Below are 22,257 nucleotides of genomic sequence, written 5' to 3'. Positions count from 1 at the left end.
TCTACCTTAATTCTTGTTGCTTTCTCATTCTCAGCTATGCTATGGACCATGACAGAAGCTAATTGTGGGGGAAGTTATCAACTTAATGTAGCATCACCTAGATCAGTGGGTCTCAAGCTTTTTCCCTCACACACCACTTGAAAATTGCTGAGGGTCTTGGTGGATCACTTAATCATTTGTCTGCCTGTTGTAGCAAATGTAATTCCATAGAATTCAAACTGTAATGCAATAAAATAAAATATTTTTTTGATTTTTTTATTTCTATACAGCTTTATATTTTTAATAAAAATCTCAAAGCGGTTTACAGCATATTAAATCAATAAAACAATAGCCAGGCGATGTTCCTCCGGCCTCATGAGGAGCCTCTTTTGTAGGGCTGGGTGGGTCTGGGCCTCACCCCCTAGGCCAGGTGGAAAGGGCCTTGCAGGGAGCGGCCTTCACCCCTCACAGCTAGGCGATGCTCCTCCAGCCTTACGAGGAGCCTCTTTTGTAGGGCTGGGTGAGTCTGGGCCTCACCCCCTAGGCCAGGTGGAAATGGCCTTGCAGGAAGCGGCCTTCATGCCTCACAGCCTTATTTAATAAAATAAGCAATTAAAATGTCATTAAAAATTACCACAAATATTTAATAATATGGATATACTCATTGCTGTCTTCAGCTACAAATCCATAGGCATGCCAGAGACTACATAAAAAAGGTGATGGACCACTCATGGCCCATGAACTACTATTTTTTTTTGGGGGGGGGACAGACAAATGGGACATAATCTAAAATAAATTATGGAAAGGTGTTCTGTTTGGTAGTTCACAGGAGGTAATCAGTACAGCATACACAGAAGTTTGAGAACACAGGCCTGTTGTGCTACCATCTCACTATAAAACAAAAACACTACAGTGGGGGGGGGGGGGAGAGAGAGTATGAGGAAGACAGGTATACTAAAGGCACAGTACCTTTTTCCCAGTTTGTTTCTCCACCATGTCGTTGCTGAGAGAGAAATCTTCCAGTTGTGGTGTTTTAGAACACCCACCCTTGGGCATCGTTCTGCCTTCCTTACTTGGCCTTCATTTATGCTGCCATCGCTTCGTCATCAACAGTCTGCAATGATAAAGGAAATACACAGATGTTCAAGCCACAGCTAACCAAAAGAGGGGGGTGAGGCATAGTAATTGTTGCTTTAATGAACTGAAGTACTGTGCTGGCATTCTCAGAGTATTGCTCTATGGCAAAGATGCAAATTCCCAAAACAGGAGTTGCAAGAGAGTCAGGAACCAACATGGTCTTCCTTTGTACAGATAGAAGATAGACAACAGTCCCTCAAATACCAACTGTGAATACAGACATACCGTGGAAGTTGAAGGGAATTCTGAAAAGTTCAGAAACCAAGGCACGGCTTCCGATTGGTTTCTGATTGTGCAGGCGCACCAGAAACAATAGCCACACCGCACATTTGGTTTCCAAAAAAAGTTTGAAAACAGGAACACTCACTTCCGGTTTTCAATCATTCGGGAACTGGAACGTTCAACTCCCAGGGTGTTCAGGAGCCGAGATACGACTGTAATACTTTATGGTTCCTTTAGACATTATAGCTCTTAGGGTAGGTATTAGGTGCCCATAGAGTGACCAAAGCTATCCAAAAATTTTGTTTGTGTTGACACACATAAAGACTTCTGTGATGCCTTGGTGTCCTATGCACATGGTTAATGCAATGAAAACTTAATCTGCCTGATTCTCGCATGACTATCACATAAAGCAATTTGTGAACTGCAATCTGCCTAAGAAATATGTTTCTTATGCAGAACCATTTCTAGATTGAAGCAAAGATGGTAAACCATAAAGGCAACTTCTAATATTCTCAGCAGAGTTGATATGCAGCCTTCCCTGTTTGGGTAGGTATTGCCTTTGTATGTAAGTCTAGGTGAGGCACAATTTAGAAGCACAGCAACAAAACTCTGTTGCCCATGCTATGAGTTGCTTAGTTACAGGGTGGAAAAGACAACTGACACCTGCAATATACAATAAGAATTGTGCATTGTAACAGAGATCTGAAACATGGTATACAGCCATCTTTATCATTCTCCTGGGGTAAATATCATATGAGCAGTCAATTAAGTGCTAGTGTAAAGTTCTTACTCTACTTTAGAGCTACCACACATCTGGATTTTCCTGGACATTACCAGAATTTCAATTACCAATTTTTCAGGTTCTTTTGGCGTTTTTGTAAAAAAAAATAAAAAATAGCTCAACAACTTTGAGGTTTTTCTTTAAAAAGCTAAACAATTTTGGGGGTTTCCTTAAAAAAGCTAAACAACTTTTGGGATGTCTTGGTTTTTACTTTTTGAAATATGGCAACCCTACGCTACTTGCCATGAAGCAGAAATGCTGAAATGGTCACTGGAAAAATCTAACTGCCACCTGATAAGATAGACACTATTTAGCAACATAGCTACATAAACAGCAGGGTTTTATTTCCCTTTTAAATAAACAAATAAAGGAAATGGTCCAGGAACAGGGAAACTCCCCATTTCACTGTCAGTGAAGAACAGGTTTGGTAAAGGGGAGAGACAATGAAAACCAAAAAGTGTCCCCTCCCCTCCCCTCCCCAAATATGAGTTTTAAAATCTGGGGAAACTGACAAAAACCTGAGGGAAATTGGATGGAAAGGAATGGCTTTTGCAGTGTCTGGCCCCAATATAAGAAGTCAAAAGCCTAAACAACTTTCTACTCAACACCTTTCATAAGCAGTGGGTACATCATCGAGTCCTACATAAAGTCTTTTTTTCCCCTTTCAAATCCACCCCAAGGCTCGGGTGGACCCCATACATCATACATCCAAAATGCTTCATGCTCCCTCTTTGGGCAGCAACATGAGAAATTCAACAACCCAAAACACCACCTTCATACATAATGTTAGTTAAGTAGGATATAAAACACAGAAGAGAGCACACATGTAGCTGTACTGAGGAAAAAAATAGAAAAGCACAACAATCCCAAACTGACCTGCTTAACTTAACTAACTCCAGAGAAAGAACACAATGAGTTATGATCATGCTAAGCTTCCTCAAATACAAATATTCACTATAAAATATTCTATAGAACAGCAGCAGTAGTGACTTCACTTACAGTCTGAGTGAGCATCACATGACTTCAGCCAGACATCTAGTTCAGTGTTTCCCAACCTTGGGCCTCCATCTGTTTTTGGACTACAACTCCCATCATCCCTAGCTAGCAAGACCAGTGGTCAGGGATGATGGGAATTGTAGTTCAAAAACAGCTGGAGGCCCAAGGTTGGGAAACACTGATCTAGTTTACTCTTATTTCAAGAGCTCTTGCCCAATTATGGCAACTCTTTTTTAAGAAGAAAAAAATGCTATCATACAAAACTGAACCCTAATAAACATTAACTTGATAAAAATCCCCACACCCCTGTCCTCCCTAATGCAAGACAAATTAATAATTCCCTAGAATGGCTGGTGTCGGGTAGACAAGCGGGATGTAAACATTGAATCAAATAAGCAAACAAATCCAGTTACCAAAATTCAGCAAACGAAAAGTGTAAAGATGACTTCAGAAGATATTCAGACAAACACTCTTTTCATGTGTCTGAAGTATGGATTCAGCATTCCAATGGAACAGCAAAAAGAAACTGACAATAATATGTAAATAATCTATATCTCTATAAAGGTTCCATGCACACTGTTGCTGCTACATTCCCCCCCCCCCAAAAAAGTCAAGACTGAGGGTGCAATGATAGTGATAAGATAGAGAGAGATCAAATTAATTGAAAGACATATGTAGCAACTACATAGCAACTGTGTAGAAAAAGAAATAATCTTTACAAGTAAGTATCCTTTCTCACCAACCCCTCAACTATTCACTAAACCCATCTTTTTTGTTCTGAAGTTAACAGGCCTGCTTGAAAAATGATTTACCTACCAGCCTCTATAGCAGGCATGGCCAAACTTGGCCCTCCAGCTGTTTTGGGACTACAGTTCCCATCATCCCTGACCACTGGTCCTGTTAGCTAGGGATGATGGGAGTTGTAGTCCCAAAACAGCTGGAGGGCCAAGTTTGGCCATGCCTGCTCTATAGGAAAGGTTCTGACTGGATGACGAACACCTTATGGAACCTCCATCCCAGGAATGAGCAGAACCAATTTGAGCAGTGCTGTGCAAGTCTGGCAAAGTACCTAAACTGGAATTAAGAGGCAGTAGCTAATATAGTGCCCTCTAAATGTTGCTGCTGGACTGTAACTCACATCATCCCTGACTACTGACCATGCTGGCTGGGGCTGAACAGCTGGGGTCCAGCAACATCTGGAGGGCACCCCTACCCTTGAAGTAAGATTGCCTTCGTGTATTCAATGCCATGAACAAAATAATCAACTGAAGGGGAATGGTGCAAGGTGTGTATTTCATTTTGTATGTTATAATCTGAAAGGCCGGCTGCAGGGTCAATTAACAATCACTTTCAGTGCACTGCTCCTTGCTTAAATGGCTTTTGAGGTCTTCTCTTGCTAAATCAAACAGTGAAAGTATGTTGTCTTCTCTTCACTCTATGCTACTCAGGCATTCATCTTTAGATAAGCAACCCCCCACCAGTACCTAATATGAAACCAAAGGTGGATAGTTCACCTCAGAGCCCTTCGACGGGAAATTGCCATTATATCCTACACCTTTTCTTAAACTTCTTTTTAAAAAGTCTAATCTATAATCTAGGACTCAAAGTAAATTAGCAAACACAGAAGAAATGCTAGGTGTATGGTATTTGTTAGCTTGGGAAAGGAGTTGCACCACCTTGACTGTTGTAGCCAAACAGCCACAAACTGATAGCACAGCCAGGCGCATAATAAATACCCAAAATAACTTGGCCTCAGCTGATGCCAATTCAGATTCAGGCTACACTGCATATTAGCATGTGTACTAAACTCCTTTGGCCACACAGTTAAGGTAACATAAAAAGAAACATGTGGGAAATGGGACCCAGGACATTCAATCCTCTCAGAGGCTCAGTCACTGACAACCACATCCAAATGAGGATTCCAATTCAAAATGAACCATAGGCATTTGCCCATGCACGGAGAGATCAATTATGATTTTTATTATTTTTAAAAATCTGTTTGCTCTGGATGTCAATGTGACCATTTGTTACCAGGGTAAACACCTATTTTACAGGGAGCTTTGAAACAGAGTTCACTAAGAGAAAGTCAAAAGGATGCCAGATTAATTCCGCACCCCTTCTGTTCATGTAGCTGACTCATTACACTTGGAAAGCTGGCTGCCTCTTCATGTAAACAGAGCACTGGCCTATTTAGCAGCTTGGAGGGAGTATTATATTTGCACAACAATTACCAGCAGTGCCTGCAATCCCCATTTTGTTTTACAGCACATTGTTAAGGAGTTTGAGGTGAGGGGAAAGAGGAGACAACAAATGCTCGCTTTGTACAACTGCACTCCAGCTAAAAAATGTGAGGGCCCATGTTATACAAAACCTGGCCCAAATCCCTTCTAACCCCCAACATGGGTAGGCTAGCATTTCTATTATCTACTTTTCAGAATTCTGTTTCCTGTGCTGGAACTCTGTCATCAAACAGTTCTGTTTTCTAAACAGCTAACTTAGCTCCTTGAACCAGAGAACTTAATGGCTGTCAGGAAGTAAGGAAGCAGGAGACCAAGTTGGCTAAGAAACATTATATAATCCTCCACACTTCTATGAAACAGCAAAAGAAGCTGTTTCATTTTCAAATATTTTTTATATACTGGTTTCAACAAGATCTCTCCAGGGGGGAATGGTACAAAGGGTGCATGGGGTAAGGGAAAAGTCTTCCTGAGACATAACAGCACATAAATCAAAGCTGCCTGCTGATTTGTGAAACCTTATTATGGTCAGGCTGATATAGGTAAAGCTGGATATGGGACTAACATCTGAGCTGTCATGTGCAAGCTATTTCTGTTCCTGTTGCCCTTCCCAACCAAGCATTATCATCTTCTCTTAAATATCATTAACATCCCTTCTTTAAAATCAAAGAGGCTAGGAAGCAGCAGGTTTACTTTTTTTAGCTCCCTTTGTTCATCTGATCGCGTGCACCCCACCACCAAAAAGCAATTTCATCTGAATCCCCTCTAGAAAGCACCACAGAGACTTCAGCAGAAGGGCAATCTCAAAAACAACAGATGAGTTTTCATGTGCTAGTTCTAACTCTAATTTGCATGGTATTGTATAGGGGTCATTTACAAATGCTTAAGTTAACCTAAGGAATTCATTGCCAAGATATTGTGTGGTGGCTAGTCCCATAAGAACCACAAAACTGTTCTCACATGCCAGTGACATTCCTAGTCATCTTGGCTCTCTCTCTTTTCAAGCAATAGCTCAAATTGGATATTAAATTAGATTGTAATTTAGTGGTAATTACATGACTTGATTAGATTTCAATACTTAGGTAAGTAAACTCACTACAAATATTAAATTCAGAGGAGGTTCAAACACAAGATACTGGGAATGAAGGTCCTGGAAGCATGATTCAAAACCACTGACCTAGTTATTTTGTTCCATGTCAGCTGCCTTTAGAGCCTTATAGCAATTCACCCATTTCTCACGTGGGTTTCCTCTATTGCACATAAATAATATGCTGCCATCTTTGTAATTTGCAAGTAGTAAGGCAAATACCTCAAACACTTGTTTCATTTAATCAGATTCCAGACATTTGCCTAACTTTGGGAACACACTCTGAGTCACACCATTGGTTCATCTAGCTCAGTATTATCTCTGGCAGTAGCTCTCCAGGATTTTGGACAAGGGACATTCCCAGCCCTTCTTGAAGATGCCAGGTGTTGAACCTGGGACTGTCTGCATACAAGACTATGGCCCCTGCCCTGATTCATTTAAGACATGGATCTAATTATTATCCAGCCAGATGTTAAAACATGATTTGACTTTTAGAGGATGTCTGGTAATTGAGGTTGTCAGCTTCATCTCTATAAATACATGCAGGAAAATATGGTTTCAAAGTAATACTACTTTTGGAGAGGCACCTGCAAAGAACCAGAATGCCAGGGAGCATACAACATGCTCCTGTGTTTAAATTATAATCAGGAATTAAGATGAAAGATTTGAAATGCAAGTCTCTTTAGATATGATACTACAGCATGATATGTTTCGCTTCACCAGTCCTTTATTAGGCATTACAAATATTGGCCATCATAAAAATCAATATATAAAATTTTAAAATATATACAAATAAACAGCCATGTAAAATATATAATGATGAGGATTTTCATTGTGATTTCTTCCCTCTAAATAGTGCCATTCACCACTCTAAGAGATGCTATTGACAAAAACTAAGCATCATATGTACTACAGCAGCTATTAAAGCCTTCCATCTTAGTGTTTTGAGAGGGGGGGAAGGGAGTGCAAACTGTTCACAGGATTTGGCTGCCTCTAAAGCTGCAAATTCACTCTTGGTGTTCTGCTAAAACCAAAGAAAAAGAAAGTGCAATTCAAGTGACTTATGAGCAGAGCCATGCATGAGAACTCAAACCCCTATATTCATTTCATTGTTGCAGACTCCTATCACTGTGGGCTTTCTGGATCTGCTTAAGATCCTACAAGCTTAGCTTTTTTAGCAAGATGTTTCCTGGTTTGTATGGGTGGAGGGCAGGCTAGACCAGAAGTCTGCCACTATGATTCAACATGCCTACATGCTAGAGCCAGGAAAAGACAAGGCTGAGAGGAAACAATAATGCAAAGGTAATTCTGCGAAACACAATAGCATCACTGTCACAGCAGGAGGATGGCCCACATTTAGCACAAATGAGTCACTATTGAGAATGCTGAATTTTAACCTGCATTTTTTTATTCTTGATTTTAAGAAACTGGGAATTCATGTTTTACAGTGAAAGCATATGAAATAAAGACTTGTTGGCTTTTCCTTCTTTTGGCTCAGCTTTACTACACAGTGCTTAGGAGATTGAAGCCCCGTGAGATTCAGCTTGTCATACTGGATATAGGTTTGTTTCAAGTGGAATAAGCAGCTCCTCATACCCATCCCATCTTAGATAAACTGGTTACTGTACTGCAGACATGTGTTTTATAGTACTAAGCAATGAAATACTGTGAACCTTATTGTGATAACAAGAACAAAGAAAAAAGGGCAACACCTTCATGGCTTCAATTATTTTTCCTGAGTTTCTCATTTCCTCCTTGAGAATACACAGATACAAGGAATACAAGGAAGCAGAAATTATCAACTAATTTAGCAGGTTACTGATTACAAATATGCTTACTTACCCTTTGGCTCAGTTAACTTTAGACAAACTAGTAACCTAGGTTTTTACAAACTGTGAGCCAAGCCCTATCTGTAGAGTTAAGTAATGCCACCCAGCTGGTGTGAATGTTGCTTATTCATTCTTCTTGTAACATTCTAAGGTAAAGGGCAAGAAAGTTTGGAAGTAGCACACATTGATATTGCCAGTCCTTTAACAATATTATAAGCTTTCTTTTGTTACTTAAAAAAAAAAAGAATTCCAATGGGAGGATGATTTGTCATGATGCACTTTGCTGAGGAGTCTGTTCAGATAGATGAATTTTCATACATTTCTCCCACATGGAAATAATTATTTGGTGGCTGTTTAATATGTGCATACAGAAAACTCAAGTGACAGAAAGTTTGTTGCACAGAAGCCAGGAAATTCACACACAGTACACATTCTCCTGCTGCTCTGTACCTTCATATGGCGTGCATTATCCTATTCTGATTCTTTTCTCGTCTAGCATGTGCACCTAGAAAAAGCTGCCTCTCATATTACTTTAGAAGATAAGAAGGATCACATATCGTCTGAAATGTTCTGAAAGGGAGCTTAGAATCTCAATGAGCTTGTTTCATCCCCAAGTATGAGATACAGATCTCTGTAGAGCAGCAGCCTCACAAGAGAAAAAGAACTATCCTCGTAATGTTTAACTAGGCAATGAGACAGCAAAAGAAACGGTTGGTACTGCTGGGTTTTGGCAAGAAACTGCAAATTTCAGAGCATATGTCGTGGAAACACCATTCCACAATTCTATCATCCTTCTTCCTACCAATTTTCCTAAAAAGGCAGCCAGACTAGCATAGCTTATGAGCCCCTCACTGTTGCTGTGAATTCTCTTTCAAGAGAAAGCCTGAACGTTTGTGTTATAGTACAAATGCAATGGCCAAAGCTGGAATTCCAGAACTGAATAAAATATTTCCCCTCCTTCAAATAAAACTTGTTCCTTTTAAGCATGTTAGAAGGATTCCAAGAACTGCTTAAATGCAGCAGTTTTTGTTTGTATGTCAATGGATTTCTTCTGCTACATAAGTTGCTCTCTGGAGAACTGGTTGTGCACTATACCATTTTACTCCCCCACTCCAGCTATTCCTACTTCCATACATTTCCACAGCCCAAGATATTTTGTCTTCACTTATAGCTCTCACCACTATAGAAAAACAACTACACAGTGCATATTCTATGTATCTTCACTTTTATACTGTCACACAAGCCAATAATCTTAGTAGTGTGCCACACATCCTCCCATAATCAAGCTATATAGAACTCTTAAATTTATCCATATGGCCATGGACACAATGGCACATAGAAAAAGGATATTGATTTTCCCCACCCCACCAAATTTAATAAAAAGGTAAATTCAAAGTAAATTATGAATATATGAAACTGCCCAGCCTTTCCCAATCAGGTGCCCTCCAGATGTTGCTGGACTTGTATACAACTTCCATAATTCTTTGCCATTGGCAATGTTAGGCAGGTGTGATGGAAGCTGGATTCTAAAACATTGCAACAGCACCAGGTTGAGGATGATTGATCTAGCACCAGAGCTGAACTTGGAGTAGTACCCCAAAGTCTCAGGGATCTCCTTTCCTTGCCCTGCTATCCAATAATCCATCTCTGATATCTACCCATCCACGAAAAAAAAGTTTAAGGGAAGCATGCACTATATAACAAAACAGAAAATATGTTAAACAAAAGCAGGCACACTTCTATATACCGTGGTACCTCAGGTTACATACGCTTCAGGTTACATACGCTTCAGGTTACAGACTCCGCTAACCCAGAAATAGTGCTTCAGGTTAAGAACTTTGCTTCAGGGTGAGAACAGAAATCGTGCTCCGGCGGCACAGCAGCAGCAGGAGGCCCCATTAGCTAAAGTGGTGCTTCAGGTTAAGAACAGTATCAGGTTAAGTACAGACCTCCGGAAAGAATTAAGTACTTAACCTGAGGTACCACTGTAAAAATAACAGACTTGCTACAATTTACTATTTTCAAGACAAAGTATCGAGAATGCTCAGTTTTGAAAAATGCCTTTAAAAGATGAATACAGCTTAACTTTCATTTAAAACATTGTTACCAGAAATCTACCTATACCTGCTCTAAGGAGAGCAGCCAGCACCATCTCTCCTTTTCCAAACCTCTTTCTGGTTGTTTAAAAAAATAATGTCCCCCAATTATTTAACTCTGAATTGCAGGCCTCAACTATGTTTCCTCCTTCATGAAATATTTAAACTCTGTATGTATCAATACTGTTAGCCTTCATTTCCCACAACATTGTTACAATCTGTCTCAAGAGACAATGGAAGAGTGTGCCATCAAGGGTAAAAGTCAAGTTACAGTGTCTACTATGTACTGGAGAGAAATGTTTTATTGCAGTTGTGACAGATGAAGGCATCTGGTTTCACTTTTACAGATGCACCATGGAGCTCCTCCAAGTGGTCATTTCTCCTTTGGTCACTGCTGTGGATACACAACCTGTGTGTCTGTCTGTCTCCAGGCAGCATGGTTGTCTGTAAGGGATTCACACACGGCAGAGTTAATGTTGCCAGTCTTCATAGCACAATGCAGAGTTGGTCTCCCAACAAGCCTGGTACCTGAAGCCAGCTCCCTGGATAGCACATCCTTGGGGATCCTGCCATTTTCCATTCTGTAGACATGACAAAGCCAGCATAGACGTCACTGAGAAGTTTGAACATGCTGGGAATGTGGGCTTGGGAGAGCACATTTTTGTTTGAGACTGTGTCCTGCCATGTGATGCCCAAAATCTTCCTGGCACAGCATATATGGAAGGCATTGAGGTGTCACTCCTGGTGGGTGTAACTTGCCTATGTTTCGAGTAAGGCTTGCTCACAATCTACTTAATATTAGGCTTGGGCAAATGTTCCCTTTATTTGTGGAGATGGGGGTGCTCTATAAAACAGGGGTGGCTAAGCTGTGTCTTGCAGATGTTATTGCAGTACAGTTTCCATCATCCCTGACTACTGAATATGCTGGCTGGGGCTAATAAAAGTTGAAGAATATCAGGAAGGCACAGATGAGCCACCTTGCTTTACAATAAGCTCATCAGGCAAGTGCCTTTATGTTCACCTTAACTAACATTAGATATTAAGGACCTCTGGCAAATCACTTTTGAACTAACATACCACAACTATCAGGCTCATGGGCATTCCCTGACATGAGTACACAAAACAGTAAGTTTATTTACTGCATTTGTATCCTTTCGTTCCTCCAAAATAATAATTCTGGGGTGGATGGAGTCTGTTTATTTAAATAATTGTTATCCTTTTCTTCAGCTGAAAAGGCTCCCAGAGCATCTTATGTACAAAATATATTAATTCTGTGTTATTCAAAATATGAAAGCACATTTTCAGGATTCCCCTCTCCTAGAGTCTCTTCAGAAAAAAATCCTAGGATTAAGAACAGCCAAACTGGGGCACAGAGCTTGCTGACTATTAACCTCATGGAGCTTTCACAACCCCCTCACTCTATGAATGTAGGCAACTGTATAAGAGGGCTGTACCAACTAAACTAAAAGTTCTGCATTCAAATCATGATGTTAACACATCCACCTACGTGCTTGATGCTGCCTTTGAAAAGAGCTCCTCTTATGATTCCAGTACATTTTCTCTTGTGAGCACTGTTTGCAAATGATAGCAGGCTGCTGCCCCAAAGCTGATTGTGCAAACACAAGCCCTGGAAGCAGCCTGGCCCATTTCAGTTTCCTGGCAACGTGGCTAAAGCCAGCTTCATGGATCTACAAAATGAGCAAACTGATTTCATTATCTGCTTTTGCACATCATGAGGAAGGAGAACAAATACCTGGCACCAAAGTACATTCTGGTAATTATTAACCTGGTGTGAGTAGCAGAAGCAGTAGTAAACAGGTAAACTTTGAAGTCTGGTATTCCACTATGTAGGGGGATGGGTATAGATTTCTACCTTTTAGCCCATTTGCCTGACTTTCTTTTCGAATGATATTTTTAGCTTGCTTATCTAAAACTGCTGTAGAGCATTTACATGTAGCAGAGGGGACCAATCAATCAAAATAATCTGCAAATTTAAAAAGAATCTTTCAGGGTATTTAAATGTTATTATTTTTACACCCCATCATGTGTGTACTTGTTACTTTCTAAAAAATTATAAAAATGATAACCTCTATTAAAAACTCTACAACATTTACATGTGAAGCTTTTAACCGATGCATGAGCAAACTCAATAATAATGAACACAAGGCTACATACATTGCAATCTTGCAAACACACATATAAAGACCAAGAAAAATGACCAGGTATCAAATACAAATGTTGGTACAGAAGCAAGCTATTGTCCAACTGGCTTCTTCCCAAAACAAAAGAAATAACAACAGTATTTTAGTATTTGTTTGCATCATGTTATTTTTCAACAAAGCAAACTGCCAGCAAGCATGAACTTCACATTACAGAATCAGTAACCACCACAGCAGTTGTTGTGATCAGTCTGTGCCCAAGTAAGATGCTGGTAGTACTTTTTCAGCCTTTTTTCAGCAAAGCCAGCTTTCAAACCAGTAGTTACACTACTTAGAACATTAATACTCCCACACAGGGATGGAAGAAAATGAGGGTCATTAATGTTCACTGCAAAGTGTTCTTATCTGCGTAGTTAGAACTATTACTGTAATAACTTTGAACAAATGCACATGCTGGTGACCAGGAACATACAGGACTAGAAATGGCAGCGTGACCCATCACTGTACTTCACTTTTTCTAATTTATGTGGATAATTGCAATCACATATCTACAACCTGCTGAGTGAAATCATTTTATACACAGTGTTACAAAGTGGGACAGGAATGCTAGGAGCCATGTGGCTCCTGGGACCTAGGTGCTTGTGTTGTTGTTTTTTGCTGCCCTGCTACCAGACCAAGCAGTCCTGCAGCATACAAAAAAAGTTAAAAAACAAAATGCTGCCCGGAGAATCAGGGGGTCTGCAGGGTAGAAAGGCAGCAAAAGATGTGTCTTTTGCTACAGCGCCAAACACCTGATTCTCCTGACAGCGCAGCAGCAATAATAATAATAATAATAATAATAATAATAATAATAATGTTCATTTTGCTGCCAGACTAATCAGGGGGTCTGCAAGGTACCATGGCAGCAAAGGACGTGCTTCTTCTTCTTCTTCTTCTTCTTCTTCTTCTTCTTCTTCTTCTTCTTCTTCTTCTTCTTCTTCTTCCTCTGCTACCGTGTTAAACACCTGATTCACCTGGCAGTTTTGTTTTTGTTTTGCTGCCAGGGGAATCGGAAGGTCTGTAAGTTAGAACGGGAGCAAAAGATGTGTCTTTTGTTACCCCACTACCCCGCCAGACACCTGATTCACCTGGCAGCACAGCAGCAAAAAAAAATGCGTCTTTTGCTGCTGCGCTGCTGGGCAATCAGGTGTTTGGCGGGGGGAGCACAGCAGCAAAAAGATGAGCTTCTTTTGCTGCCGCTGTGCCTGCAGACCAGCTGACTGCAGCCAGGCAGGTGGACATGCTAGGTGTTAAGGGTGGCGCCTGGGCATCTCCATCCAGTTGCAAAAGGCTGGTTCCCGGTCACAAAATGCAACTGGTGCCTGGCTAATTTCAAACACTGCTTACACACAGATTCAGTGATGTTAGTACAGATCCCTACATGACACCTGGTACTAAGCTGTAGATATCTGAACATCATTGGATGCTGGTTTCAAAGGGAAGGTGCTTCAGGAAGTTAAACAAAATCTCTTCAGCTTATTATCACCTATTAGGAATGAGTTTTCTCATCATATTGCTTGAGAAACCCTAAGGAAAATACAGAAGAGGAAACAGACAATTTACCCATTCTTACGCATGCAACCTCTATAAAAAGGGAAAGTGAGGTGGTCCTCCTCAACTTCTAGAGTTATTGAGCCCATCTCATGTTCCACAGAGGCATGGCCAAACTTGGCCCTCCAGCTGTTTTGGGACTACAATTCCCATCATCCCTGACCACTGGTAATGTTAGCTAGGGATGATGAGAGTTGTAGTCCCAAAACAGCTGGAGGGCCAAGTTTGGCCATGCCTGTTCTACAGGGAGGCTGTATGAAACCAGATTACTATCTATGAGATTAGATTGAAGGGAAGGATTCAAAAAGAAAAGATACTCTTGCCATTAATTTTTTTGTAGCTGGCCAAACTAATTGGTTCCATGGCAGACAATGAAAGCCCTTTGGGGGCTAACTAACAAACATTTCAGATATTCCTTTAGACCAAGACAACTACGAACTCCCTAGAACTATATTTCACGTTATAAACAGAGAAAAAGCATGATCACCTGTGAATACACACAATGTCTCTTATGGGAGGAGGGGTGCCACACACTGAGAACACTAAGCACACTGCAATTTAGTTCTGATTTAAGTGTTTGAGAGCAGAACTAGGCATTATCTTAAAAAGGCAAGGTCCAAGCCTGTGTTTGCAGAGATAAAAGGACTATAGACACAGAGGTCACCTGTGTGGGGAGCACTTGGAAGGGGTGCTCAATGCTTATTGCATCTGCCAATTGTCACCTGTAAATGCCACTCCCTGTCCAAAAGCCAGTTCTCCCCCAACAATTTCAGATAATAGCTGTGGTGAAAAATAATAAAAGGGGGGGAGAGATCCTGGGTGAATACAACTAGCAAAGGAAGAGTAATCACTCCCTCTAACTTACCACTGGCCCCCAATAGCAAACCTAGCCCTGCATTAGTGTTATGAAGGATTGGTTTTCTGCCCACATGTCCCATTCTCCCACCCCCACATTCACCCTCAATATCCAGCTCTCCTTTGAGAATAGTATTAAAATAATCCCAGCCAAAGTAAAGAGATCTGAATTCTTATTAACAAAACAATTTTACATGTATATTGCACAACTAGTCATTACTAGAATCTCTCTCTCTCTCTCTCAATGTGGCTTATGCACAATTTTAAATGCTGGACAAACACAAGTTGTTTTGATACTACATACGATTTGATACTATAATTGGCTTTTCTGGAGAAACACACGGCAAATATGAAATAAAAGCTATAGATTTTTCATACAGATGCCTGGAAAATGAATGACATGGCTGTTCCTGGGAAAGTACATGCACACATGCATGAAATCAACATGAAGAGACAGCCTTCATTTCCTCTCTGGTTCTGCCCCATGCCCTGCATGATGCTGCAGAGACCCAAAGAAAAGCAGTAGCTCTCATTCATGCACAAGCCCTGTCCTTCCTTCAAATTATTTCTGGAAGCAAGGAACAGGCTGCACATCTACAAATACTTGAAATGAATACCCAAGTGGTTCCAAACCTTTTAAAATCTTTCTTTGAGGATGGAAGCATAAATACATTCATTTTTAAAAGAAGAAACCTTTCATTTTTTTCCTTATAAATGATGATGACTTTCTGAAAGTATGAGCACTCTCCATCAGAGACTGCTAGAGGTCCTTCAAGGACTCGTGCATTTCCAGAGTTGCAAAAGGAGAGCCCTCACGTGACAGAATATCTGATAGAAGGTTCAACCATGAAGGCACAGAAAAAGGCAGCAGAGAAACTAAAGCCAGAGTTCATGTAAAGTCCAGTTCAATGCCATTTCAGTGAAGAGAAACTTGCCTTTGAACATGGGAGGCCAAGCGTCAAATCCCTACTCAATTATGATCCACACTGGGTGGCCTGCACCACAGTCTCTTGGCTTAGCTTCGTCGGTCTTTTCTAAGAATGTATTTAAGCACATTTATACTCCACCCTACAGTGTACACAGCTTACAGAAAACAACAAAACAATTTAAAAATAAAACATCAGAGAGAGAACACCCATGTTCAAAAAAGTAAGAATTCTGTATTGAAAGCTGTCAACAGAAATGGTTATTGAAAGGAAAGCGGGCTGTAGACTCTTGCACATTCAAGACCAGGGCCCTAGGACAGAATTAGAGGCCATATAGCATCACAAAATCAGGACTCAATTTGAATGAAGGCAAGGCAAAGGCAGATATGAGGAACAAGTGGGGAAGCATAGTGAGTACTTCATGAGATTCCAGGAGTCAACCTTCACAAGGGAAAACATAATACAGGTGGTTTCCAGAGATTAGTTCAGAGAGAGAGAGAGAGAGAGAGAGAGAGAGAGAGAGAGAGAGAGAGAGAGAGAGAAGAGGACAGAGGACAGCAGGGCAGGATCAAATAGATGTCAAACTGAAACAAAGAGCCAATAGACTATCACCAACTAGACATGTGCCCATCTGATGAGAACAAAACAATAGCTTTGCTGGATTAGACCAAGGTCCATTTAGTGCAGCAGTTAGTTTCCAACAGTGCTCAGTCTGTTTCCTCTGGAAGATCTCGTGTTACAGTACCATTTTGGTGAAACAGCTACCTCTTGCTACTTGTTCCCAGTACCTGATATTCAGATGCCCAGTACCCCAGTATTCTAGAAAGAGTAGACAAGCACACACTGCACAGATCAGCCAACAAGAAAGATGTCACATACTTCAAATAACTGCCTCTGGTCAGAAACCTCACAGCAGTTCTGCACTAGCTGAAGTCTCTAGACACTCTTCAAAGGCAGTCCCACAGAAAACATGTTACAGTAATGCAACCTTGATGTAACTAAGGCATATATGACTATAGCCAGATGTGCCTTTCATTGAAAAACTGCTGGCACAGCTGTCTAAGTGAAAAGCACTCTTGGCTAAAGGTCTCACCCAGGGCCAGATTTAGGTCTGATGAGGCCCAAAGCTACTAAGGGTAATGGGTAAGCTACTAAGGGTAATGGGGCCCTTTATATGTCCAGCTGTCCTTTGTCAACAACAAATTGTCACTGTTTTTTTGTGTTGAATATATGCTATATGGTTAATTTATGGACCCAATAGGTATCTAAAGCCATTTTGTTTTTTATCTTATATTTTGGAAATGTACATCGTTGGGTTTTTCCTTTAAATTTTTTTGTGGGCCCCCAAGAGAGTGGGGCCCTAAGCTATAGCTTGTTTAGCTTATACGTAAATCCAGCACTGGTCTCACCTTGGTAGTATGGCAACCTGGAATCTTTGTTCTCATTTGGGATAAGATGTTATTGTCTCAATGCCAGAAAGATGTGGTGCCTTTCTTGCCATAAAGCCTTGCAGTATAGGAGTTGTAGGAATAGAAGCCTCAATTTCATATCAATATTTTAACAATTTAGTAATTTGGTTGGGGTGCTACAAGCAATTACCATTTGCTTTAGCATACACCATTGGGCAACTAATGCAATTGCTTACAGTGGCACCTCTGGATGCGAACAGGATCCATTCCAAAGCCCTGTTCACATCCAGAAGCAAACGCAACCCACGTCTGTGCGTGCACGGGTCGCGATTCGCCACTTCCGCACATGCGCATGACGTCATTTTGAGCATCTGCACATGCGCAAGCGGCGAAACCCAGAATTAACGCGCTCCGTTACTTCCAGGTCGCTGCAGTGCGCAACCCGAAAACACTTATCCCGAAGCTACTTCAACCCGAGGTATGACTGTACTTAGAAAACTACCAAGATAGGTTTTTGGGGGGGCTTCTTTTAATGTAGTTAGCAACTGAAAGCACGGAGGACAGCCAGTCTCTCAGGTCCAGATATACAGACAAAATGGGTGGTTGCTTAACTTTGTACAGTATATTAAATTTCATATAGATTAAGCAACTGTTTCAGTTTTAAGGTTTCAGTCTCACTCACTTAAATTAGGGGTAGGCAGAAGGTAGATTAAAATCCACTGGTAAATCTGGGAATTTTGCCGTGAATTGGCAAGTGATTCTGATTGCAAACTTGATTATCAACAAACCTACCTTTTTTCTCCTAAATGGGGGGTGGGGTTTGAAATGAATCAAGCTACCCAGGTGTAGACTTGTGTGAAAGGAATGTGAGCTCAGTTCCATTCTATTACTGAAAACAAATTCATAGTCTCGTACAGATTTCCAGCATACCCTGTTCTTATATTGCACCTAGCTATTGGATAAATCTGGGGTTCTAGTAAAACAAAAAAACAAAGTAGATCCAAGATGCCAGAAGTATGCCTACCCTGGCTTAAATTGTGTGAAAGATGCTTGGCTTTTGCTGCTGAAGTTGCCTGACACACTCACTCAGACCGGTTGCTCACATTTAATCTTCTGGGCTATTTTGTCCAGGCTCTTTCATGCTTATTTTCCTTTGTGTTCCAATCTGCCCTTCTCTAATTTCTAATGCTGCTTTTATCAAAGCAGTAATATGGTGAAAAGCTAATAGAGGCTTGGCTGGTAACCTCCTCTGGAAAAACAGCAGTTCCAGCTGGAAAACTTCAAAGCACCAGGTTTTACCAATTTTAAACTACAAAAAGTGGCTGTATCGGAGAGAAACAGTCTCTGGTACAAGAGATTGCATGGTAGAGAATTTATTATGGAAAATACTTCATTAAAATGTCATCTTTTAATGTTACTTTTTGAAAGCCTTCCCTAATGGTTTGTGGGTCTGGACTCACTGGAAAGACACTGCAACATAATAATGGAAGAGTGTCAAGCTGACTGATGCAGTAAGCCTGAGCTGGGTCAGTAGAAAGTCAGGAATGTGCCAAACTGCATTTCCTCATCACAGTGCCAGATTTGCTAGTGAAAGTAGGGCCTAGGTATCAGTTTGCTTGGAACACATCAAAGCATCATAATCTGGTGTCATGGAATTCTGGACCCGTCCTGCTGCCTACTGTCATTTGGGGTTACTTAACAAAACTGTCCAGGCTGTACAAGAGAGAGATATGGTATCAAGTGTTTATAGTGTGTACTTGCTTCCAGCATCAGGCAAATGGCATTTGGAAAAGCTGTTTCCTGTTTTGACTCTATTCCCATATTTGTCACCACACAGCTATTCAAAGAGCCATATAGAAGTATTTCAAATATAAATTTGAAACAGTGGTTAGACCTGTATGAGAGGCAAGTAGACTCATCACGCACAAGAAGTGTGTTTGTATGAGATTTTAAACTATGGCTACTATAGAGTACACTTAGAACACTGGCAGCAGCTGTCTTGCTCAAGCACATGATATAAAACAGAGCAGATAAAAAGCCAATCCAAGGAAATATAGGGCTTCAAAGCAAACTAGGTCTCTCCCAATCAGTTAAGCAAATCTGACTATTACCCTGAGAAAGCCCTGAGCTCCTAACTACTGCGAGCCAACAGCTAGAACACTAAATTCATTTTGCAACAAATTAGGCCCCTGACATAAAATTTTTACACAAATTTAAATGATTAAAAATAAACCATCTACCTGTTAATGCTTCTGCCTTGCACTTCAAAAGTCAGAAAATGATACTACCACTACTACTGGGATTCTTTTCATTTGGGAGTTTTTGTATTGTTTTTAAAATAATCCAAATTACAGAAAAGGCTGTTCTTCCCCGCTTGCCTCTGTAAAACTGGTCTCTGACCTTCATGGTGATTAAACAGCAACAAACAAGGCTTGCTTTTTTTGTTGGCCTTCCTTTAAAACTTGGCCATTTTTCACATACCTCCTTCTTACTGGGATGTGATTTATTTTCCTGTCTGAAAACTTGCTAGAAAGTAGCTCACAATGATTTACCTCCCAGCATAAAGCCTAAGCCAGCAGTGCAGCAGCAATGCTCAGCTTTTCACACTGGTGCTAAGGCCACCACACAGACACACTGATTAGTCTGGGGATTTGCCTGCTAATCTACATTCCAACTGTTCCACTCCCATTGTATTAGGCCCTGTAAATGGATGTACTGTGTAAGAGCACAGCCTTCTTACCGAGAACAGAAAATGAAATCTCATCAATACCCATAGCACCAAGGCCTCCTTGGTGTCTGGAAAAGTGTTATTTGAAAAATATGTATAACAAGTTTTGGAAATAAAAATTCTTAATCTGAATTAAATTCATCAGCTTCTCTCCCAAAGTCCCCAACTCATAGTGTAGAATATACAGTTGCAACTTAGAAACCAATGGTGATAGCTGTATAGTACTCAAGTAGAAATCAATGGATCTACTCTGAATATGACTTAAATGGGTATCATCCTGAAAAAACCAAGCAGAACAGAACAGACACACCTGCCTTCCACAGCTGTCTCAGGCTGGCAGACTGAACTTATATGAACAAATGGGTTACTCAAAACAAGTATGTCAGTGGACAGCACTAGAATAGGCATCAGCTAAATTTCTTACTTAGCAATCAAAATGATGAGTGTCTAAATATTTATTTATTTATTTATTTATTTATTTATTTATTTATACATACATACATACATACATACATACATACCCCGCCCATCTGGCTGAGTTTCCCCAGCCACTCTGGGCGGCTTCCAACAAAGAATAAAAATACATTAAAACATCAGTCATTTAAAACTTCCCTAAACAGGCTGCCTTCAGAAGTCTTCTAAATGTCAGATAGTTCTTTATCTCTTTGACATCTGATGGGAGGGCGTTCCACAGGGTGGGCGCCACTACCAAGAAGGCCCTCTGCCTGGTTCCCCGTAACTTGGAATAATAATACAATCTGCCTCTGTAGAACGTCGTGTCAAAAAGCAATGAATTAAAGCAACATACAAGTTCTGGCTGCCACACCTCTAAAAAGGATGTTGTAGAGTTTAAAAAGGCACAGAAAAATGGCAATCTAAATGATCAGGGGGCTTTTCTTTTTGAGAAAAGGTTACAAAATTTAGGTCTTTTTACTTTAAGATGAGTAGGGGGGCATGACAGACGTATATAAAATTGTGCATGAAGTAGACAAACAGGGTAAAGAGAAGTTCATCTTACTCCCTCTGATACTAGAACTCAGGCTCATTCAATTTAGCTGAAATGCCAGAAGATACAGGACAGACAAAAGAAATGACCTCTACAAACAGGGTGTAGTTATACCGTAGAATTTGCTATCACAAGATGTAGTGATGGACATCCACTAGAGAGCTTTTAATAGGGGATTAAACAAATCAATGGAGAAAAAAGTTATCATCAAGTCATGACAGCTACGTAGTACTTCTAGCATCAGAGATAGTATGCTTCTGAGTATCAGCTGCTGGGCTTTATAGAATAGAATAGAATAGAATAGATTCTTTATTGTCATTACACAAGTGCAACATTGCACAAGTGCAACGAAATTGGATGCCATCCCTTAAAAACAACAAAAGCAAAACAACAACAACAACCAAACAAACCACATTCCAGCCACACCCACACCAACACCCATCAAACTCCCAGGTCACACTATCGAGTTACAGCATTCAAAAAGGCCACAGCTCTTGGATAGAAACTGTTTTTCAGTCTATTTGTCCTTGACTTGATGTTTCTATATCTCCTGCCAGAAGGCAGTAGTGCAAACAGACTGTGTCCCGGGTGAGATGAATCCTGCAGGATGTTGTTTGCTTTCCTAAGACAACGGGAACCGTACAGTTCTTCCAAAGATGGGAGAGGATGACCAATAATCCTTTGGGCTGTGGTTATGACCTTCTGGAGCACCTTCCTCTCCCTAGCTGTACAACTGGAGAACCAAGCACAAATACAGTATGTAAGAATGCTCTCTATGGAGCCTCGGTAGAAGGACACCAGCAGTCTCTCACTCAGATTGTTCTTCTTTAAAAGTCTGAGGAAATAAATTCTCTGCTGGGCCTTCTTCACCAGAGCAGTGGTATTTGCGCTCCAAGTCATGCCCTGATCGATAGTTACTCCCAAAAACCTGAATTCCGCCACCCTCTCCACCCGTTCCCCGTTGATATACAAGGGCTGAATGTCCGCCTTTTTTTCCCTGTAATCCACCACCAATTCCTTGGTCTTAGCCGTATTAAGAGCCAGATTGTTCTCTCCACACCAAACACAGAGCCGCTCCACCTCGTCCCGATAGGCGGACTCATCCCCTCCTGAAATGAGCCCTACCACCGTAGTGTCATCAGCAAACTTGATGATTTTGTTGCTGGAATAGATGGCTGTACAGTCATACGTATAGAGAGCATAGAGCAGGGGACTCAACA

General features: G+C 40.8%; 1 protein-coding gene across 7 annotated transcripts in view; it reads right to left on the bottom strand.

The window, feature by feature from the left end:
- The window catches only part of ANKRD11 (ankyrin repeat domain 11), a 185,045-nt gene that overhangs the window by 61,618 nt on the left and 101,170 nt on the right, over positions 1 to 22,257 (bottom strand). For all 7 annotated transcript variants that reach the window (XM_077931577.1, XM_077931582.1, XM_077931579.1 and 4 more), the window contains one exon: positions 949 to 1,093. In XM_077931577.1, the coding sequence (XP_077787703.1) occupies positions 949 to 1,035 (87 nt within the window). In that variant the 5' untranslated portion in view covers positions 1,036 to 1,093. The remainder of the gene's footprint in view (positions 1 to 948; positions 1,094 to 22,257) is intronic.

The sequence above is a fragment of the Podarcis muralis genome, chromosome 7 (assembly GCF_964188315.1).
Source record: "Podarcis muralis chromosome 7, rPodMur119.hap1.1, whole genome shotgun sequence".
NCBI lineage: Eukaryota > Metazoa > Chordata > Lepidosauria > Squamata > Lacertidae > Podarcis > Podarcis muralis.
The sequence above is the reverse complement of the archived record's forward strand: the minus strand, read 5'-3'. Positions and strand labels throughout refer to the sequence as shown.